Below are 20941 nucleotides of genomic sequence, written 5' to 3' on the forward strand. Positions count from 1 at the left end.
AGAGTCTGGTTTGTATTCGACAACAGTTAGCTTCTAGAACAGACGCTCTATGAGGGTAGCTAGCTCCATCTGCCCTGTTTATGGATCTTATTCCTGCACCGTTACCTGGAACATGGGAACTGCTAAACACACATGAGCTGAGTCCATCAGTGAACTCAGTCTGCTCAAGAATGTAAGCGATCCTTCCTCCTGGAGAGTGTCGACATTCTTAGCAAGTGCTTCCAAGAGAGTCCAAATTTATATCCTAAGACCATTTCTCTACCTACCTGGAGACACTCGGGTCAGACTCACAGTCCTTCCCTCCACCCTGCTTGATGCCAGCTGGGTGATAGCCTGCACCTTCTCTGCCTACCTCCCATCACTATCCTGCAATGTGAGTGCCGAAGTCAGCTTCACCACATCGCCCATTTGGCACCCATATATCATTTACTATGTGATAGGTGCTTGTTGGGGACTGGATATGGAATATCCTTTTAAAAGGCTCATCTGCCAAAAGTTTTGGTCTATAATTCTGCCTGTGTTCAGATGTGGGGCTTTCTGAGATTGACTGGCTCAGGAGGTCTCTGCCCTCATTAAGTCATCAACCCACGGATGGATGCATCTTTCAGTGGAATTGTTAGAAGGCGATGGAAACTTGAAGACAAAGCCTATTTGGAAGGAATGGGTCACTAGGGCCATGGGCCTGAAGGGTATAACTGGTCCCCAGTCCCTTCCTTTCTGACTTTGTATTCTTGCTGCCATGAGTAAGCAGCTCTGCTCTACCGATGCCCATCATTCTCTGCCCTGATGCTCTACCCTGTCTTGCCACAGCCACAAAACAATGAAGCCAAGTGACGATGGACCACAGCCTTTGAAACGGAGCCCAGACACCCTTCCTCCTTGAAGTTGTGTTGTTCAGGCAATGCACTGTTTCATGCATCTTTCGACTTAGTGAAACAGGTAACATTGAAGTGTGCTGGGGGAAGAGATCAATGTTCTTGTTCAAGATGAGTTTCCATGGCATTTGTCGGGTACCCTCCACGCTCCCCAGGGTTGTGAAAAAGCCAGAGGATGTGAGCTAGGATTTCTTTCATCCCCTTATCTCAAACCACTCAATAGCAACAGATACTTGATGAACATCAAGCCTGGTGCCAGGTGCTGGAAGAATCAACAATTTTGTTCGAATTTATGAAAAAAGAAGCTTGCCAACTGTACAACCCAAATTACTAGTATTCTCAAACTGCCTGTGACATTCCAGGCAACAGGGTCCCAGATGCTAGTGTCTCCATGGTTACCTAAGGGAGGGAGAGTTGTTGTGCGATGGGGTGAGGTAGCCAGGGAAGAGGAAACAGGCACCCATGTGCTCTAGGCCAGTAAAGCACCCGGCTTGCACTGCCTCCCAGCCATGCAGGGGCTTTATCCTTTTCCGAAATCCCCTTCCGGCCTCGAACAAAAGGGAAGCCGATTAGTCAGGCTCTCTCTAGGCAGAACTGCTCCAAGCTGCAGCTCACAAGTGCAGAGTGAGAAGCCTGTTCCCAATCCCTTGGTCTATAGAGGTCATTGTGAGAGCACAAGAAAAACTTCATCTAGCCATGATCCTCTTGTTTAAAAATACACTTGGTTTGAGGAGTGCTTATTCATAAGGGAAGTTTCCAGAAGCTGGCCTCCTGCGTGTCCTGTCATGGATGCTTCCCTCTTCTGGTGCAAGCTCTTCAGCTTAGTTTTCAGGCACATCATTTAGAGACCAACCCACTCTAGAGACAAGTTTAACTGAGAGTTACCTCTCCAGCAGGGGCAGCAGCCGGACACTTCTGGGGAAAGATGAGAAGGTGGCAGAGGTGGGAGGGAGGCAGGAGGGTCACTTTTGATGTTGGCTTTCTGGCTAGCTTTCTTCTCGGTTTTAACAGCCAAGTGCTTTAGAAAAGTCCCAGTGGAACTGTCCAGGTGGGACACTTCCAGATGGGAGACTTGGGGGACTGTTGGGCATAGCTCCCTGAGACACAGATGTGCTGATTTAGCCAACTTGATTGGACTGAGAGGCACCTAGGTGACCAGGGGAGTAGTCTTTGGGTATGTCTTTGGTGGCATTTCCAGGTGGGATTAGCTTAGAGGGGAAGGCAAGCCCCCACTGTGGGTGGTGCCATCCTATAGGCTAAAGACCAAGATGGATTAAAAAACAAAAGAAGAAGGTTGTCCCACCTCCAGCTCATGCTTTGCCTTTGCTTCCTGGCCTCTATGGCATGAGATGTTGAGCTTTGCCAAGCCCTCTCACCACAAGAGTCTGAGACTGAATCCCTAGGTGATTTGAGATTGAGGTAAAGGCAGGGGGTATGGCTTCAGTCCTAGACTTTCATGATCTTGAGTTAAAAACCACATTTTTTTTCCAGTTCAAGACGCCCTTGACTGTTGCCCTCACAGAGTTGTAGTCCATAAAACACAGGGAGGTTCAGTCAGAGTAACTCCGAGGTCCTAGGGACCAAAGGATGGATAGGTATCCATGCAGCTCTATGTGAGCGTGTTGTGTGTGTGCGTGTGTGTGTGTGTGTGTGTGTGTGTGTGTGTGTGTGTGTGTGTGTGTGTGTGGTGTGTGTGTGTATACAGCAGCTTTGTGGCTGCAGTGAGTATCCAATCTTTGGGAGGCAGGGTTTGCTGGGGGTCTGGAGACACCTTCTTCTGAGGTCATACTTAGGGACAGGTCTTTCCACAAAACCCCTGAGAATCTCTCTCTCTGTATGTTCCTTGGTGGACAGTCTACAGGAATCTGCAAGCAGATAACAGTTGTCCTCAAATGGAGTGGAGGATGTCTTCTATTCACTTCTTTCAAGATTATTCTCCACAGGAGGCAGAAAGCAAAGGTCAGAAGAGCAAGAATGTAGAGAGCAAATCTTCTCCAGAGCGTCCCCTGGGATGAGTGGGGATGAGGCTTTGGAACAGGAAAAGCAGAGGAGCCACGGAAACAAAACCACTCAGAATATTCAACATAGAAAATAAGTTTCCTTTCTGAGGGCCTGGCCTTCAGAGGGTATGGTCTGGGCGAGGCCCAGTGGGTGCCTCTGTGTGGGGAGGAACAGCAATGCTCCTATGTTGCCCGATGTCAAGTGTTCCCTCTTCTGTAGCTCTTTTCCTCATTTCACCGGAGATATCAAAGGACCACTAGGCCAAAGCCAATCCCTCCAGAGCAGAGGAAATTCCGGGTGTCATGGTTTCCAGAAGGGAAGGCAATCTCCCTGTGGGGTGTAATTACATCCCTGCTTTTCGCAGAAGAATAGTTTATGGCTTAAATGCTATTAATTGTAAGCCATTCTGTTTCACGGGAAGTTGTTCATTGATAACTACCCAATTAGAGTTATTTTGCAATTAGTCTATTCACAGTAAATTTACTGCAAAGGGGAGGCCACGGTGCAGGAAATTAAAGCATCATGGGGGCTGGTGTGCCATGTGTCTTAAATGCCAACTCCATTAACCAGTTTTGAGGTCCTGGGAGGGCAAGCCACCTTCGCCAAGGCAGAGACAGCCAACCCTGCAGGCAGCCCCAGTGAGCTCACACTAGCTTGCAGACATCTCAGCATGAGCCAGGAGACGCACTGGAGACTCTGTTATGTGGTAGTGGATGATTGTGGGGTAAGCTGTAAGGCAAGTGTCTGTGTAATGTGCATCACTGACCAGGCACATTTGCTTAACTGTGTAGTCTTTAAACCCTCTGGGATGAATAAATCTAACACCAAGGCACAGAGAAGGCAGGCAACTTGCCCCAAGTCTCACGTCTGTGCAGGGGAAGTCCGAGTCGCAGATACAGGCCCTCTAGCCTGGAACCTATGCTCTGTATCACTGTCACGAGCTCCCTTGTTTCTTCAGCTGATAGCCTCCCTTCTCCCTTGGACTATGCTGAGGAGAAGCGGGTACACCTCTCAGGCAGCTAAATTTCTTTGGGGTTTATACAACTCCAGTTAAAGTGAAAATCCATGTGTCTCCTGAGGACTAACGGAGTTACGGAAGAGGACTCAGACTCTGTCCTGAATTCTGATATCAGCTTTGCTGTCTGTTAGCTGCCTGCCTCCACCCAAATCCTAAACCTGTCTGAGCCTCAGTTTCCTCAAAACAGGATTCATGGTGACTGAACGGCATTGTACATTTGACTAAAGGTGATCCCTAGCATAATGATGGATGACATATGACCATTCAACTTGATGACATTGGTAACGAAACCCATCCCAACGCCATCCTGCTTTCCCCTTTCAATGCAGTATTTAATAATTTGCATGGTGCAGTCAACACATTGTCTTAATGTAAGCTTTGCTTTTGTTGTTGCCTTTGCCCAACCGTAGGCTGACAAACTTTCTGAGCACATTTAAGGTGAACCAGAATGAACTACGACATTCCAAAGGTCAGATGAACTGCATGTATTTTTGATGTCATGGCATTTCTCCCTTAAATTAGATGGTCAGGATGGAAGCCTCTTGCAAGCAGTAAAGCAGTCTGAATCCACTGGAACCTAAGCAAGGGCGTTGATGTTTGTGTGTTTGCCCCAAGATCTGGGATGGATAAAGACGTACAGCCCAGTGACCGTATAGATTTGCTACTTGACTCTTCACAGAGCCAGCATGCAAGCTCTAAGCGTGACAGGAGCCACATTATCTTGGTTCAGACTTCCAAAGTGCCCCTGCCTGGCACTGGCTAAGAGCAGATCTTGGAAACAGTGCATTCTACTTAATTATTGCTGCACACAAAGTGCCAAGTGCAATCAAGAACACAGACAGGAACCACCTGGACCACACAGAGGCTTTGGAAAGGAGGATCTTTCTTTGTAAATCTATTGAACAGGAAGTGTTGCATGGATACACATTTGCTGCTACTAGCTCAAAACGTCATGCTGAACTTGACTAAGAGGGAACGTGGGAAGGCCATGCTAAACCTTCCTTTCCCATCTTCCCTTGGGACACTTGGAGTTTGGGACCTCAACCCGTCTAATAACTGTCTGGACATATAAAGCCATGAAGAGGTGTCCCTCATGGAGGTCTGGGTACCAGATCCTACAAATACCTATATCCAACAGTGTCCTGTTACATGAAATGGTGTGATATTATAATCCTGAATTCTTCAAATAATCTCTGGGTGACATATAGTTCTTTACATAATGTTAGGGCTTTACAATATTGCATAAGTAAAAAGCCAAGGTGTCACCAAGTCTAATTTTTTCTTATTTCTGTAGCCTGTAGATTCCAGGTAGCTATGAACACAGCATAACATATCTGTAGACACTGAGATCATATCAAAGTGTCAAAGTTGGACATCTCTGCTAAAGGGAACAGGTTACACTACTAACACATGTCATGTGACTTGGTAAGAAGGAGTGCAGAATTCCCAGACAAATTAGATCTTGTGGTCAGGGTTTGGCTATACTTGGAGGGCCTGAGAAGGCAGGGGGATGGGGCCAGAGACAGGAGAAAGGGACTTACCTTCCAGGGGACAGAATCGAGCCACCTTCTCTGGCATCAGCAGCCCCAGCTTGTGGCGACAGTAGGTTTCTGCAATCTCCTGGCGACAGTGCTTGGACTTAGCGCGGGTCAGTGCTGAGATGGCCTCCTTGCCAGAGATGTCACACTTGGGGGCCTGGTCAGACTTAGTTTCAGGGGACCCTCCGCCACCACTCTTCCTGGTATGGCTGTGTCTTGAGAGATCCTTCCCTTGGCTGCTGTTGCCTGGGGCTTTTTCCCGAGGAGGCAGCACCTCCTTGGGGCCTTTTCCTAGGACTGACTGCCCCTGTCCTTTGTCCTGGGCACCCAGCTTTCTCTGCAAACGCTCTTTCTGCCTGCCGGGGGGCTTCTTTGCCAACTCTGGCTGGTGCTTCTGTTTCTGGGTCCTGGGTGCGAAGTTGCTGTTGTCCACATTCTCAAAGTCCTTGGGGACTGAGTTCTCATTGTTGCTGTCGGTCCGAACTTTCTCTTTGGGCCGGTGAGAGAAGTAGCCATCCTAGAGAATTAGAGAAACAGAAAATTGTCACTGAGCCCTGCTGGCAAGCAGACTGGCCCTGAGAGGGTGACAGGTGGAGAAGCCAGAGCCAAGATTTCTATTCTTCTCTCATTGGTTCAGATCGGAGATACTTTTCTCCTTGAGCCTTAGTTCCCACTCTGCTCCCACAAGACAGCCTCTCCAGGCTCACTGTGACCAGGACAGTGACTGCGCTTCTCAAAGATCCCCTCCTCCACTCTACTGTCTGGGGAAAATTTCCCTCCAGGCTTCTGTTCAAATGGCAGCAGAAGGTGCTGTGATGGTATACGGTAGAGCCGGAATCTTCAAGATCAAAGGATAAAGGAGATGATATGGATCAATGCTGCATACATTGTATATATTTTATGCATTATATGCATTTTATACATGTTTATACTGCCTTAAGGACAAGCAAGTCTGTCTGTGCCTATAAGAGAAGGTAGGCTTGGACCACTGTCAAGTCCATAAACAAGACAGCATGCCGCTTTATCTTTTAATTTAGTTTAATTTAACTTGATTTTTATCCACCGTGCAGCGAGTGCCAAACGAGACTGGCAATGAGTCTCAAGAACGATGCAAACCTGTGGTGTTTTGCTTCCCTGGCTGTGCTGGGCTCAAGTCCCTGGCCTTACCATCCCGAGAAAGTGTGCTGCCATGGAGTTATATCCACAGCCCTTCTAAAATGTTGTTTTATTTTATTTTTTATTCCAAGTCTCACCAGGTGGGCCAGGCTGGCTTTGAATTTTCTCTAAGGTCAGTTCCCCCAGTTAAGTGTGGATATCAGGCGCTGGTTCTGCCATGAGGCCAATGTGGCTTACAATTAATTCGACCATCTTCTTGAGAGATGCAGTTACCATGGCACCAGGGACTCAGGGTGCTCCCGTCCACTGTCCCCCACCTCTGATGCTACTCAGCTGCTCTGGGATGTTAACAACGTATTCCAGTAAGAGAGAAGGAGGACATTTGCCTTCTGAAATGAGTAGTCCACAGGCACTTAACAGCTTCTAGAGTCTCTGTGAGGCAGGGTGAGGGAGGATCAGGCATTTCCAGAGGCCTGAGAACTCCATCCCACAGAGTCTGTGCTGTTTTCTCTAGTAACCACAGTTCTGCCTCACTGTCTTCCTTCAAAACTTGTATTTTTTGTGTGGGACTAAGAATTCAAAAACATGGAAAAAATTATGAGATCTACTTAAGCAGCCCTCCTCCCCCATTTAAAGATAGAATCTCACTACGAAGCCCTGACTGGCCTGGAATGTATGTATGCATGAATGTATGTATACCTGTATGTATGTGTGTATGTATGTATGCATGCATGCATGCATGTATGTATGTATGTATGTATGTATGTATGTATGTATGTATGTATGTATGTTTTATGTGCACTTGATTGCAGTGCCTTGGAGGCCAGAAGAGGCATCCTCTAGAGCTGGAGCTACAGGTGGTTATGGTCCTTCCCAAATGGGTGCTGAGAAGGGCCATTTGCAAGAGCAGCAAACTCTCTCTGGGTCCTTGACTTTCATCCATGATGCTGCACATTATAAGATTCTTTCCTTAGGAATGTCTGAATAATAACACTGTATATGAATGCCATATCTGCTTTATAGATCCGTCTATCAGTATACGAAGAGGAAAACAGTCCTCACTTTCTCCCCGCTGACGTATTCACATCCTCCATCTCCACCCTCCAAAAACCAACAAAACAAAGCAAAACAAAAGCCAATCCAGGAGCAGGATATGGTGGTGCATGACTGTAATTCCAGCATTTGGACAGAGACAGGAGTATCACTGAAAATTCAGGCTTAGCCAGGGTACACTGGGCTACATCCTGAGACCCTGACTCAAGAATGACAAAAACAAGCCCAAACAAACACCTAAGGGCTATAGCCCATGCCAGTAATCCTACCATGGTGCAGGAGGATTGCTGTTGCAATATCAGGCCAGCCTCATCTATAGAACAAGTCCTGGACCAGCTTGGACTACAGTGTGAGACCCTGACTCAAAACCAAAAAATACAGACCAAAATCCCAGCACTGAGAATGGGGAGGGAACACAAAGTCCCACTCCTCACCAAGATGCTATTTGTAATTGGGAAGGGGTAAACCGGTTTTCTCCAATTCAGTGTCTACAGGGGTATCAACCAGAGTCCAGAAAGGCCCCGCACCAGAGGTTCTCAACCTATGGTTTCGACCCCTTTGACAAACCTCCATCTCCAAAAATATTTACATTATAGTTCTTAACAGTAGCAAAGTTACAGTTATGAAGAAGCAACAAAAATAACATATGGCTGGAGGTCACAACAACATGAATAACTGCATTAAAGGTCGCAGCATTAGGAAGACTGAGAACCAATGCTGTGCTCAGGAATAGGTGACCAAAGTAAATGTACTCCATGTTTTGTTTCTTTGTTTGCTCTGGTTTCTTTTTGGTATATGTGTGTGTGCTTTTTGTTTCATTTTGTCAGGTTTTTTATTTGATTTTTGGTTTTGGTTTTGTTTTTTTTATGAGAGAGAGAACATGAAGTTGTATGAGTAGGGAAATAGGAGGGATCTTGGAGGAGTTGAGAGGAGAAAGAACATGATAAAAATATAATAATAATAATAATAATAATAATAATAATAATAATACTGGGTATAATGGCCCATGCCTGTAATTTCAGCACTGAAGTAGCAGAGGCAGGAGAAATGCTACAAGTTAAACCAGTCTGGTCAACACAACTAGGCACATCTAAGCTTGGATTACACAAAGAGACGGTCTCAACAAACGAATCCTTGGGTAACCTCCCATCACATCCCTTGAAGAGGTTCACAGAGTGCAGGGTCCCAGAGTAGGACCCTCACACTGTGCCCTTAAAGCTTGGGGACATTGTGAAGCTGGAAGAGTGAACTAATGAAGAAGAGACTAGACACGAAGACGAAGCAACCGAGATCACAGTACAAAGGGACTCTGACTCACTGTGCCTCACTCCTCAGCTGGAACGCAGATCTGATGATGTTTACCTAGTGGGTATTTTGGTGAGGGTGAATATGCTGGGAAATTATGGAAGATTCTTCCCACTCAATCAAGGTAGGAGGAAGAATAAGAAACAGACATCAACTACATAACAGGTTGACTAATTAATTCAATGCCTGGGGGCTGGAGAGATGGCTCAATAATTAAGAGGGCTGCTGAGACTGGAGTTCAGATCCCAACATAACAATTCAGGTACTCAGAAAACTTTGTAACCCCACGTCCTACAGGGTGGAGACAGGAGTAACTTCCTGCAGAGCCAAGAAAGAATGAGTCTCTGGTTCAGGGAGAGATCCTTTCTGAAAGGAATAGGCAAAGAGTGACAGAGGACATTCAAGACCTTCTGTAAATGCTTCCCTATGAAGGCAGAAGTATGTGTACCCACGGCCACACCTTCACACACAAGCACAAGCCACACACACACACACACACACACACACACACACACACACACACACACACAGAGGCATATATGTTTACACACAAATAAATCTTCCAAAAACTATCTGTCTTAGTTTGCTGCTACCTGTCTCTCCTGATCTACACATTGGTTACCACATCTCCTCTTTGAAAGGCCACGTCCCTTTTATTCTTAGACAATCCAACACTCTCACCTTGGATTATTTATGTAAATGCAACCCTTTGACTTGTTTTTATTTTAATGTACTTATTATAATGATTGTTCATTCAAACATTTGTGTGCATCTCAGAACTTCTAATTGCTCCTGCCTTGCCTTCCCTCAAAGCTGTTGCTAGAATTCATTTTTATTCTGGAAGAATAATTAAGTGTACTAATGTTCTCCACCCCCATTCAACCTTGGGCTTGTTTAGAGCTGATTTTGATCTGGTAGAAAGATGCAGCTGTGAGACACACACACACACACACACACACACACACACACACACACACACACACACACACACACCTTTTTTCTGCCTTTCTTTTGGTCTCTATTGATCAGACTTCCTTTAGGTCAACTGGATCCCAGTCCCTGAGTCCTGTTTCTCAGAGGTGAAGGCTGTAGTTCCTCCCCACCCCCCATGCTCCCCACCTTGCTCCCCATGCATTTAGGGATTACAACTTTTACTTTTCATTACTTGTGGGGAATGAGCACTGGGTAGGGAGGGAAGCAGACAGGTCTTGCTTTAGTGATTGTATAATTTTCTCATCTGTAACAGGATGGGTCCCACATGGGTTTTAGTAAACACTGTCTGAGTTGGTTGTTAATCAATGTGATTGACTAGTAAAGTTGTTTTTCAGCTCATTGAACACTAATCTGATAGAGTTTAAAGGACCAAGGATGGATGCTCTGAAGGATATCGGTGCCATCCCAGACACAGTCCAGATCACTGTCTCTAACAGGGTTCTGGTGTCAGAGGTCATGGGTCAGGCCACTGAGTCTGTTGAGGATTTGATCATGTTGCAGACTTCTCTGTATGCCTGGACTTGGGATTCACATTGTTTTCTTGCCCTTTCAGTAATGTATAGAGGAGATAGAACCTAGGCCCAATGGAAACAATGGAGTTGGACCCCAAAAGTTCTGAATGTGTTCAGGGAAGGAGGCTGGCCTGAGCCCGACAGGACTCTCCATCCTTGAATAGTCCCTATCCTGAGCCCTCTCTTCACCAAGTCCTCAACACTGTTTTCCAGAGACTGGGAAGACTGCTAATTTCCATCTGCTCAGAGATGTCTCTCCATGATGGGTCCAGTACTTGTCTTAAAAAAATTTCATGGCTAACTAGGCCAGTGGCACTGGCCTGTGTTCCAAGCTACTCAGGGAACTGAAATAAGGGTTATAGGTTGTATGTTATAAGTCTAAGGTTATAGATTTAGGCTTTAGAGTGAATTCAAAGCCAGCCTAGGCAACTTACAGAGTCTCTGCTTTAAAATTTAAACAAAGAAACTGTGAAAAGGGTTGAAAACATAGCTTAGTACCACACAGATAGCCTAGGATGTACAAGGCACTGGACTAAATTTTTGACACCATAGGAACCACAGGAAGGAAAGGAGGGAGGGAGGGAAAGAGAAAAGGAACAGAGAGAGGAATGAAAGGAAGGGAGAGTAGGGAGGGATAGGGAGGAACGATAGAGGGAAAATCTCAAGGTACGTCACCCACCTGAAAAAGCATGCCACTGACTCTAGCCAACATAGGAAAACCAGCCCTGTGCCTAGCAGGGAGGGCAGGGGCTCCATAAACACCAATCCAGCCAATGTCCAAACACCAAACACCAACGTCCAGCAATACCAGTTGAGTTTGCCAGGATGAGAGGAGTGTGCCAACACGCCTAGATCTACACAAGCCATATGGACCATTTCTGGTGTTTTCCTGGTGTTTGAAACTCTTCTGTTTCCTGCCTGTCCTGAAGCCTGATGAGCCTGCTTCTGGTTGTCTTGCCTTTGTTCCAAAAGGCCTAACCAATCACCTCTGGACACATCCGTTAACCCATTCCCCTAGTGCACAGTCATCTCTGATAAACTCTGTGATGACCAACATCTGGATCTGCCTGGACTACAGCCTCAGAGACTGTTCCTCAGGGCTAGAAGCTGCAGAGGCCAAAGGACATGCTGGCTTAGAGCCCTTGTATGTTCCCTCTTCTCAAGCCTACTAAGGACCAGGGAACATCTAGCCCTATATTTTCTAGCTCTTTCCATGTCACAGACATGACAATACTGCATACAGAATAAGAAATGAAAACAGAGGGAGAAAGCTGAGGGACCCCAGAGTAGTGGGAAGCCCCAAACAAGCTGCTCCTTGTCCTTTGCACCCTACCTGTCTTCCCTGTCAACCTTCCCTTCCTCTTCCTTTCTATCCTTCCTTCCCTTCCTTTTCTTAAGCTCTCACTCTTTGCACCCAACTCACAGTCCTCCCGCCTCAGCCTCCACAGTACTGGGATGTTAGGAATGTGCCAACACATCTAGATCCTGGAATATATTGTTTAAAAGCCTAAATGCAGGAGGCCTGGGGAGATGGTCCAGCAGGTCAAATGCTTGCTAGATAAGTAGAATGAGGAGCTGGTTCCTGTTCCCCAGCACCCACTGAAAAAGCCAGGTATAGTGGTGCCTGTGTACACTCCCGTGCTGGGGAGGCGGAGAGAGGCAGACCCCTGGAGCACACTGGCCAGTCAGTCTAGTCAATCACTGGGCTTCAGGTTCACCAAGAAACAACGTTGCCAAAATAAGGCAGGAATGAAGACCCTAGCCATGGATGTTGTCACCCCACAAGGGACTCACAAGCCGAATGTGCAACGTGGACTCAACGCTGATTAAATTACGGCGGGGGATGCTTCAGAATCAATCGATTCTTAACTCGCTTATCACAAAAAGGTCACAATGTGAAATGACAGACTTGTCAGATTCTATCACAAGACCCAGGCTCAGCTCACCTAACAGTCACAGCAACATGTATTCTAAAACATACAAACAAATGAAAGAATCTTAATAGATAGGTCAGGGACTGGCAGAGGTACAGCCAAACGTCTGTCCAGGAAGTCCCCCCTGGAAACCACTAGAAAGGGTTCCCTTCACACCTGTTTGTGTTGATTATGGTGTCTTCATGACAGAAGGACAGAACTTCAGATAACCGAGAGAGAACACAGGAATCTCAGTGCCCTGGTCAGCCTTCTGCAGACAAGTAGGCATGACTTCCCATGAAGAAGCCAAGACCAAGATAACCAGGCTGGAGGGACTGGAAGATCACAAGCAAGGTCTGTGGCAGTGAGAATCAGATGTCAGAGACTGTGGAGACCCTCCCAGGTATGATGATGGCCATATCCACTAGGACATGGCATTGAAAATCTTTATGTTGGCACTCACTTACTTACATTCCATGGGCTTGGGGTTGGGGATGCTGGCAAGGACACAGCACTAGTCTACAGTGAAACTGCCTTTTTAAAGTTCAAAACTAGTTGCAGAAGTTAAAAACAGAGAAGCAAGCTGGGAAGGTGAGGGTGGCTGGAGGAAGATTTAACAAGAAAAGGCTTTCCAGAGAGGGAGGAAAAACTATGGAGAGGTAAAAGTAGCAGACCTTGCATCACACAGCATAGCCACAAGCCCTGCAGTCTGGGCCCATGACTGTTCAAGAGCAATATGTGTTTTCAAAGTGACCCTGGGGAAGACACCCTCTCTGTTGGTGCTCCTGGAAGATGGCAGCTTGGAATCTGCCGACCTTTGGCATGCAGACTCATCAAGTGATGTCAGCAGGAACACCTGCCTGGCTGTCTCAGATTCTGTTCCCTTCTCTCTCCAGGCCTTTTCCGTCCCTGGTCCCCAGGCAGATTTAAATCTCAACATGCTATCTGCCTCCGGGGTCATCTTTCTCTGGGTACCTTCCTTGGCCTCATTGCTTCATCCTCTCCATGTCTGCTCAGTCCCAGCCCTCACCCTTCTCCACAAACTCCTACCCAGGTCCCCATGGGACAGGCACTTAAGGAGACAAATGGGTCTCCAGCAGATGAAAGACATCCCTATCCACAACTCATCCTTTGCCTCTGAGACTCCTCCCCCTCCTCTTGCCACAAGTGGGTGATAAATGGCAAGCTGCTGAGATCATTACCACAGCCTCTGAGAAAGTTCTCCTGGGAAGGCAGCGTTAGTGAGGGACGCCACCTGTAAATAAAGAAATATAGAAGCATGAACACACACACACGCGCGCACACACACACACACACACACACACACACGAGCAACATATACACAAATAGACATACATATATGCATGTACAGACATATATGCAAGTGTGCAAGTTGTACACATAAAAGCATATACACATGTACAAGCACATGCATGCATACACATATACATACACACCACACACATGCATATACCCACCCACATGCATATACACAAACATATATACATACATACATATGTACACTATACACACATCCACAAGGCATCCATACATGCATGCATACACTACAAAGTCAATGATATTTCTTCATCTGTAAGCCTGGGCTGTTTGGGTTAGGGAAAGGAAAAAAGAAAGAGAAAGAAAGGTCTTCATATTGCCAGCCACGTGATTTCAGACTAAAGCTTCCCAGCAGCTGCCAATAAATTATTTTTACTGTGTGGAGGTACAAATGAATATGCCACCTTCCTGCCCTAAATCTCCTTTATGAGTCTCTGCTTGCCTTGGCCCACCGACCAGAGTCAGGGGTTTGCAAACATGTTTTCATTGGCTGGATTCCCGCAGAAGGCTGTGGTCTTTCAAGCTGCCCCCTGCACAATGCAAGCGCCCCATTGACACTTCCTGTTTACACCTGGGCCTAGGCTGGCAGAGGACTTGTCTGTGTCCACAGCAACAGCCACACTTGCATTCAAGCTTTTGGAAAGCTACTGCATGAGAAATGAGGGGATGTGATCATGGGACCTGGTGCTGGGCCTGACGGGATGCAGCCCTGGGACCAGGTGTGCCCCTCCCGGTGGGACAGATCACCAGGCTCTGTCATTACTACTTAGCTTCAGGGTGAAGTTATGAGGCTCACCAGAGCTCACTCTGTGTGTTACTGCCCCAAAAGAGATTGCCGCTCCCTCCTGCAGAAGCGACATGATGGACTGTAGTCTGCTTCTTAAGCTGCTGGGGCCAGAAAGAGCTATGCAAAATCCTGGAGAATGTGACACTGTTGAGGATCACCAAGCACTGTCCAACAGTGATCCAAGAGCAAACTCCACCTTTGCTCTGCTAGATTGAAACCCATCCTTTACACTTCCAAGCTGTGTGATGCTTGGGATAGTTCATTAACTTCTCTAAGCCCGCTTCTCTTCCTATGGAAAATATGTTTGCTTACAGCTAAATCCTAAAGGGCAGTGAGATGTGGTGGCGTTGTTGGAGTGACAGCATAGACTACATCAGCAGACATGGCTGTCAAACACAGTGACCTCACAGTAATCTCTCCTGAATCTGTTCACTGGACTTCCTGGGTGTCAAGCCTGAGCCAGTTGGCAACTCAGGCACTGGGGATGTGTGTGGGAGTAGGGCAGAAGCCTGCTCCTGACTGGCTCATTGGGCATCAGGTGGAAAGGTGGGCTATTTCTGCTTCCTCTTGCCTAGCCTGTGTGTGTGTGTGTGTGTGTGTGTGTGTGTGTGTGTGTGTGTGTGTGTGTAGGTGTGTGGTATGTGCATATGCACTTCGGTATGTGTGCATATGAGGATGTTGATGTTGGGTTAGCTGTCTTTCTCTGTACTCTGCTTTTTGAGGTACAGTCTCTTCTGCCTGTTTCCAGTCCTCACTGTTGGGTGGCACTACCACATCTGGATTTTATGTGGGATCTGAATGAAGGGTCTATGCTAGTGTGGTGAGTACTCTCTCCTCCGAGGTATGCCCCTGGCCCCACCGTGCACCTTTTCTTTTGTGGCCAGCTATGCCCAGGAGTCTGAAGTCTGGTTGGAGTCAGACATTAGATGCCCTTTTAGCCTCTGGGTAGAGCTTCCCATGAGCCTGAGAAGCACTCTGCCATCTGCCTGCTTCATTCAATACCTTGTTACAGTTGTATCCTGTCTTTCTCTCCGTTTAATGTCTGCTCTGCTCACTTATTTGTCTAGGCTTCTGGGCAGGCAGCTCCAGACACCTCCCCTTCTCCACATCTCTGGTACGGAGATTATGCATGGGTATCCTACTTCTGGCTTTTTTGTTTGTGCATGAGTACTGGGGATCTGAACACAGGACCTCATACTTTTTCAGTACGCACTCTGTTTACTGGGCCTCTCCCTCACTGCCTCTCTTAATCACTCTGCCCTTGGTTGCATGGCATAGAGATCACTCACAGCATCTAGTTCCTGGCTCTCAATCATAGGTCTGCGTTGGCATCATCGGGGGCTTACTAACCACTAACCCTGGAGATACCAATTTAGTGCTTCTGTGATGCAGTCTGGGAGTTGAGTTATGAGGAGACTTCTGGGTGACTTGAGTGGGAGGCAAAGGGTGTGCCCAACACCTACTCCCCCTCCAACATGGCCACTCTTACAGCTTGGGGACAGCTGTGAATCAGGTTCCAGGGCACAGACACCAATACAAAAGAGACCCAGCTGGGAGCGGTCCTGCTGGATAGTAGAGGATGCAGCTGGCACACGGGGTAGCATTGAGAACATCATGCCTATTATTTACACCCCAGGCTGTGGCTCTGCTTAGCAATACAGTGCTCCAGACATGCTTCTCAGACTGAACATGGTGGCCTATTACAGTGCTGCTTTCTAAGCAGTTCCCTTTTCCTTGGCTAACCCCCTGCCCTCCTGATGAATCAAGGTCTTTAATAGTCCACTCTATTCCGTGTTTTAAATGTTCCTAAAGACCCACGGGTTGAAGGTTTGGTCCTATCCATAGGAACTATAGGGAGGGGTGGAACCTTTTAGGATGAGGGGTCTGGTGGAAAGACGTCATACCCTTAGGGGCATTTTCTTGAGGGAGATATGAGGACCTTGAGTTGTTACTCTGTCTCTGCCTTCTGATGGCATTGGGGTGAGCAGGCCTCCTCTGCCGCATGTTTTTACTAGACATGATGCGCTACATACCAAGTAACTTAATCTTATATCTCCGAAATTAAATGTTTGAAATAATGAAACAAAATGAGCCTTCAAGGCTGGTCCAATCTTCTCACTTTGTGACATAACGCTGTCATCTACAAAGCCCACACTCTAGAACCACAAATTAACTTTCAAGGAAAAGTCATACACACACACACACACACACACACACACACACACACACACACACAAGAGAGAGAGAGAGAGAGAGAGAGAGAGGAGAGAAGAGAGAGGAGAGAAGAGGGAAGAGAGAGAATATTAAAAAGTTTCATACATTCGCAACCTTGAATCTGGCTGTGTTCATAGTTTATTAAAGGCTGTTTGTGGCACGCACCATGAAAAGGTGATAATCTTGGGTATTTTGACACAACTGGGGATACCGACTAACAGAGTCCCCTCTGCAGCCCACATTGTGTTATATCTCATAGTCAGTCCCACACTCCTCATGGGGAAACACAGGGCAGATTGGTCTCTGTGCTGTTTGATTCTGTAAATTGTTCTCTGACTTACAACCGAGGTCCCCAGGCACAAGAAAATACGTGTGATAATAATTTGGGTTTAAAAGACCCTGGTGCCACCCATTTTCCTTTTCAGTCCTGCTTCTACCTTGTCATTGCATTTCAAGGGGCCAGGGGATGACAGCTGTGTTAGACTAACCTCTTTTAAGACGCAGCTGCATGGAGAGCAAGGGGACAGGGGAGAAAAAGGGAAAACATCCTTAGAAATGATTTCTGACAGGTGACCAGATACATTAAAATAACAACATTTAGTTTGTCTTGCTAGCTCGAGGCAAAAGTTGGCTCAAGTGGGACCGGAGGCTGCAGGCAAAACACAGACAAGGCAGGCTTAACCTGAACTGGCCCAGTTCTCCAAAGGATACTGGCTTTACCATTAAATGGTATACTGGCACCTCAGCTCTGTGACCTGCTAGGAGCATGGAGGATGAGGACTAAACCTTTAAGGGAGTAAATAGAAAAGGAAAAACAGTGGAGTGTGGCTGGGGGACTTTGCTCATGGGCTTTGAAAACGACGTCATTTTAAGGATGTGGGATTCAGAATAGTTAATCCAGGCAGGTGTGGAACACACAGCTATGATCCTAACCACTTGGGAGGTCCAGGCCAAAGGATCCCCATCAAACCTAGTCCTCATGGCAAGGCACTACTTGTATCAGTTACCTTTCTGTTGCTGTAATAACAACACCATGTCCCAGGTAACTTACAGAAGGAAGGGTTTATTTGGGCTTGCAGTTGCACAGGGATGAGAGTCCATCGCCACCATAGTGAGAGAGCATGGCAGCAGGAAGGCACGGTGTTTGTGAAGCAGTTCAGAGCTTACACTCTGAATCCCAAATGGGAAGCAGAGAGCCAACTAGGAATGCCATGAAACTTTAAAGCCCACTCCTGCTTTCCACTTCCTCCCATAAGGCCACACTTTCTGAGCTGCCCAAACAGGGCTATGAACTCAAAGATCCGAGACTACAGGGTACTTGTCTCTCAAGCTACCACACTACCCTGCATAAAATAAAAGGTCTAGGGGCATGGTTCCATGGCAGAAAGAACACTTGTATAGCAATGCACAGGCTCTGGGCTTGATCACCACCACCTCCCAAAGAAAAAGGGGAAAAGAGGCTAGGATGTATAACAGAACCAGGGGACACATATCCTTACAGAAAGCAATTGCCACTCACTATACATGCGTACTCACAGGATGCCACGTGACAAGAGTACTATTTCATCCTCATGAGGATCCCCACATACAGCTTATACTCTTGCCAAGCCCATTTAACAGACAAGTAAACTGAGGCATGGTATGATCACTGGCCTTCCCCAGGACACACAGTGAAAAAAAGCAGCTCTCAGTGTCAGTTCAAGAATTGTGTCCTCCAAACACTGGACATATACACTGAAGTCCTGAAACACCTGAAGTGCTCTGTGGTCCTGCCTGGCTGGCTGGAAACAAAGGCATAGTCGAGTCTCTCTTGGAGAAAGGGAGGAGCCACATTGCAAAGGTGCAAACTGACCAATCTACAGCTGAACCCTGGACAGCGCGAACAGAGGGAACCAGGGGAGCAGATGCCAATGCTTTTTGCCGTTTACATATGGTTTTCTCTTTAGCTTTAATAAGTTCTTTAATATCTGCCAGGAGCTTACACTCTAGTGGTCAGAAGCTTCCCCTGCCACTCATAGAAAGCACAGAGGGAAGTTGATTGGGCCATCTTTTCATATCTCAAGGAAGAGGGCAGAGGGGCAAGAGAGAGGCCTACTACACCATTATGCACACACACATATATATACAAATGTGCTCATACACACCTGTTAATACATACACATCCATATAAAATGCTTGTGTGCACACACATACTTGCATCTATATGCTCATGCAGGTGTGTGTGGTTAGTTTTAATTGTTAGCTTGACACAATCTAGAATCACCTAGGAAGACAGTCTCAAATGAGGAATGACCTAGGTCAGGCTGGTCCAGTGGTATGGCTTTGCAGGATAACTTAATGAAGTTAATTGGTGTGGAAAGACCCAACCTACCTTGGGTGGCACCATTCCCTAGGTTTGTGTCTTATCCTATATGAGTGGAGAAAATGAGCGAAGCACTAGCACACATGCACTTATTCTCTCTGCTTTGACTTTGGATGAGATGTGACTATTTTAATTTTGTGCTACCTTGACTTCCCTGTAATGAAGAAGTATAAGACAGAATTGTGAGACAAACAAACCCTTTCCTCCTCAAGTGCTTTTTTGGTCAGGGTATTTTATCATACCAACAGAAATAAAACTAATAGAGGATGCACATACTCCTATGTATACAAATCCATGCTTATACCCAACACATGTGTGCATACACACACACATGCATATATTCACTCATGCATATACTCACACATGCAAGCATATACCCAACACATGTGTGCATACATACACACACATGCATATATTCACTCATGCATATACTCACACATGTGTGCATACATACACACATGCATATATTCACTCATGCATATACTCACACATGCATGCATATACCCAACACATGTGTGCATACATACACACATGCATATATTCACTCATGCATATACTCACACATGTATGCATTCATATACACAGACCTGTCCTCACATGCCATGCAACCAGCTTCTCATTTAATAGTCTATATTCTCAAGTCTTAATAAGCCGGTGCTGGTATCCTTCCTGCTCAGTAAGGAGAATTAACTGCAGTTCTACATTTTGCCACTGTACCAAAAAGAAAACCAATCCAACTTGAAAAGACAGACATGGCAAAAATGCTCTCTGCCTTGGGTGTCATTGCTCACCTCCTTGATTCAGAGCAGCAGGAAGGCTCTGGAGCCCTACTTTCAATCTCACAGTATTTCATGGCCCTCGGGCACCCAGCCCTGTCCTCATCTTCACACAGGCAGGGCTGAGAACTGTGCTGACAATCTTACGAACTCCATAGTCAGCATGACGAACACTCCTGTCACCTGCAGCCAGATGGCCTTGCACTCTCGCCCGGTGAAGGAGCACACTGAGAAGAAGAACAGAGGCAGGCCCCTCGTCTTTAGAGGGAGGGCTGCTCCTGCGATGTCATGCTTACTGAAGTTCAGTTAAACCTGAATTCAAATTCAGTATTGTAATTAGTCTCGGGCAAGTACTTTCTAACATCATGAAGCCTCAGTTTCCCCAAGTTTAAAATGGAAGTACCATCTCCCTTAGTTGATTTACAGTGTGATTACTGCCAGAGCCAGCCCCTCTAGGCAGTTCTCACCTGTAACTGCTACTGTGTAGTGCCCTGCTCATCCAGAAACCTCTGGGCGCTTTCTACGCAAATGTCATTCTAGATGCTGAGCAGCAGACAAAAGACTCAGCCCTGTTGGAACATAAGATTGCAGAACAAGAGATAGTGGAAGCTATTTGGGAGTTATAGTGGAATTATTTGGGGGTTAGTGGAGTTATTTGGGGAGTTATAGTGGAGTTATTTGGGGGTTAGTGGAGTTACTTGGGGGTTAGGATAGAGAGGAAATGCTAAGACAAGGATGGCATTTCAGATCGAGAACAGTCTTGAGGCAGATAAGCCTGATGGTTAGCCAATGCCATGTGGGAGGTGTAGGAATAATCCCTCGTGTTCTATGTGGAAGCATCACCTGTCAATAATAAGCTAATGGCCAATAAGCTGAGAGAGGGTTAGAAAGTACCAGGTAGGAGATCAATAAAACCTAGGCTCCTCCCACAGATGAGAACCTGGAATAGTAAGCTGGAACAGAGCGACGACAGAATGGGCAGGGGTGGGAAGAGACATCTGCCCTGGGCGAGCCTTCACTTATCGCTTAGAAGATCCTTACACCTCTCTAGGCACTCTACACACCCTTTTCCTTACAAGTGAGCCAAGCACACTGGCACACCTCCTTCTCATCTCACGGATAAGGATGCTCAGAGACGTT

General features: G+C 46.6%; 1 protein-coding gene across 1 annotated transcript in view; it reads right to left on the reverse strand.

The window, feature by feature from the left end:
* Window positions 1–20941, reverse strand: part of Xylt1 (xylosyltransferase 1) — a 286196-nt gene that overhangs the window by 112146 nt on the left and 153109 nt on the right. The window contains exon 3 of the mRNA XM_032892825.1: window positions 5436–5949. Coding sequence (XP_032748716.1) covers window positions 5436–5949 — 514 coding nt within the window. The remainder of the gene's footprint in view (window positions 1–5435; window positions 5950–20941) is intronic.

Source organism: Rattus rattus, chromosome 2, assembly GCF_011064425.1.
Source record: "Rattus rattus isolate New Zealand chromosome 2, Rrattus_CSIRO_v1, whole genome shotgun sequence".
Taxonomy (NCBI): Eukaryota; Metazoa; Chordata; class Mammalia; order Rodentia; family Muridae; genus Rattus; species Rattus rattus.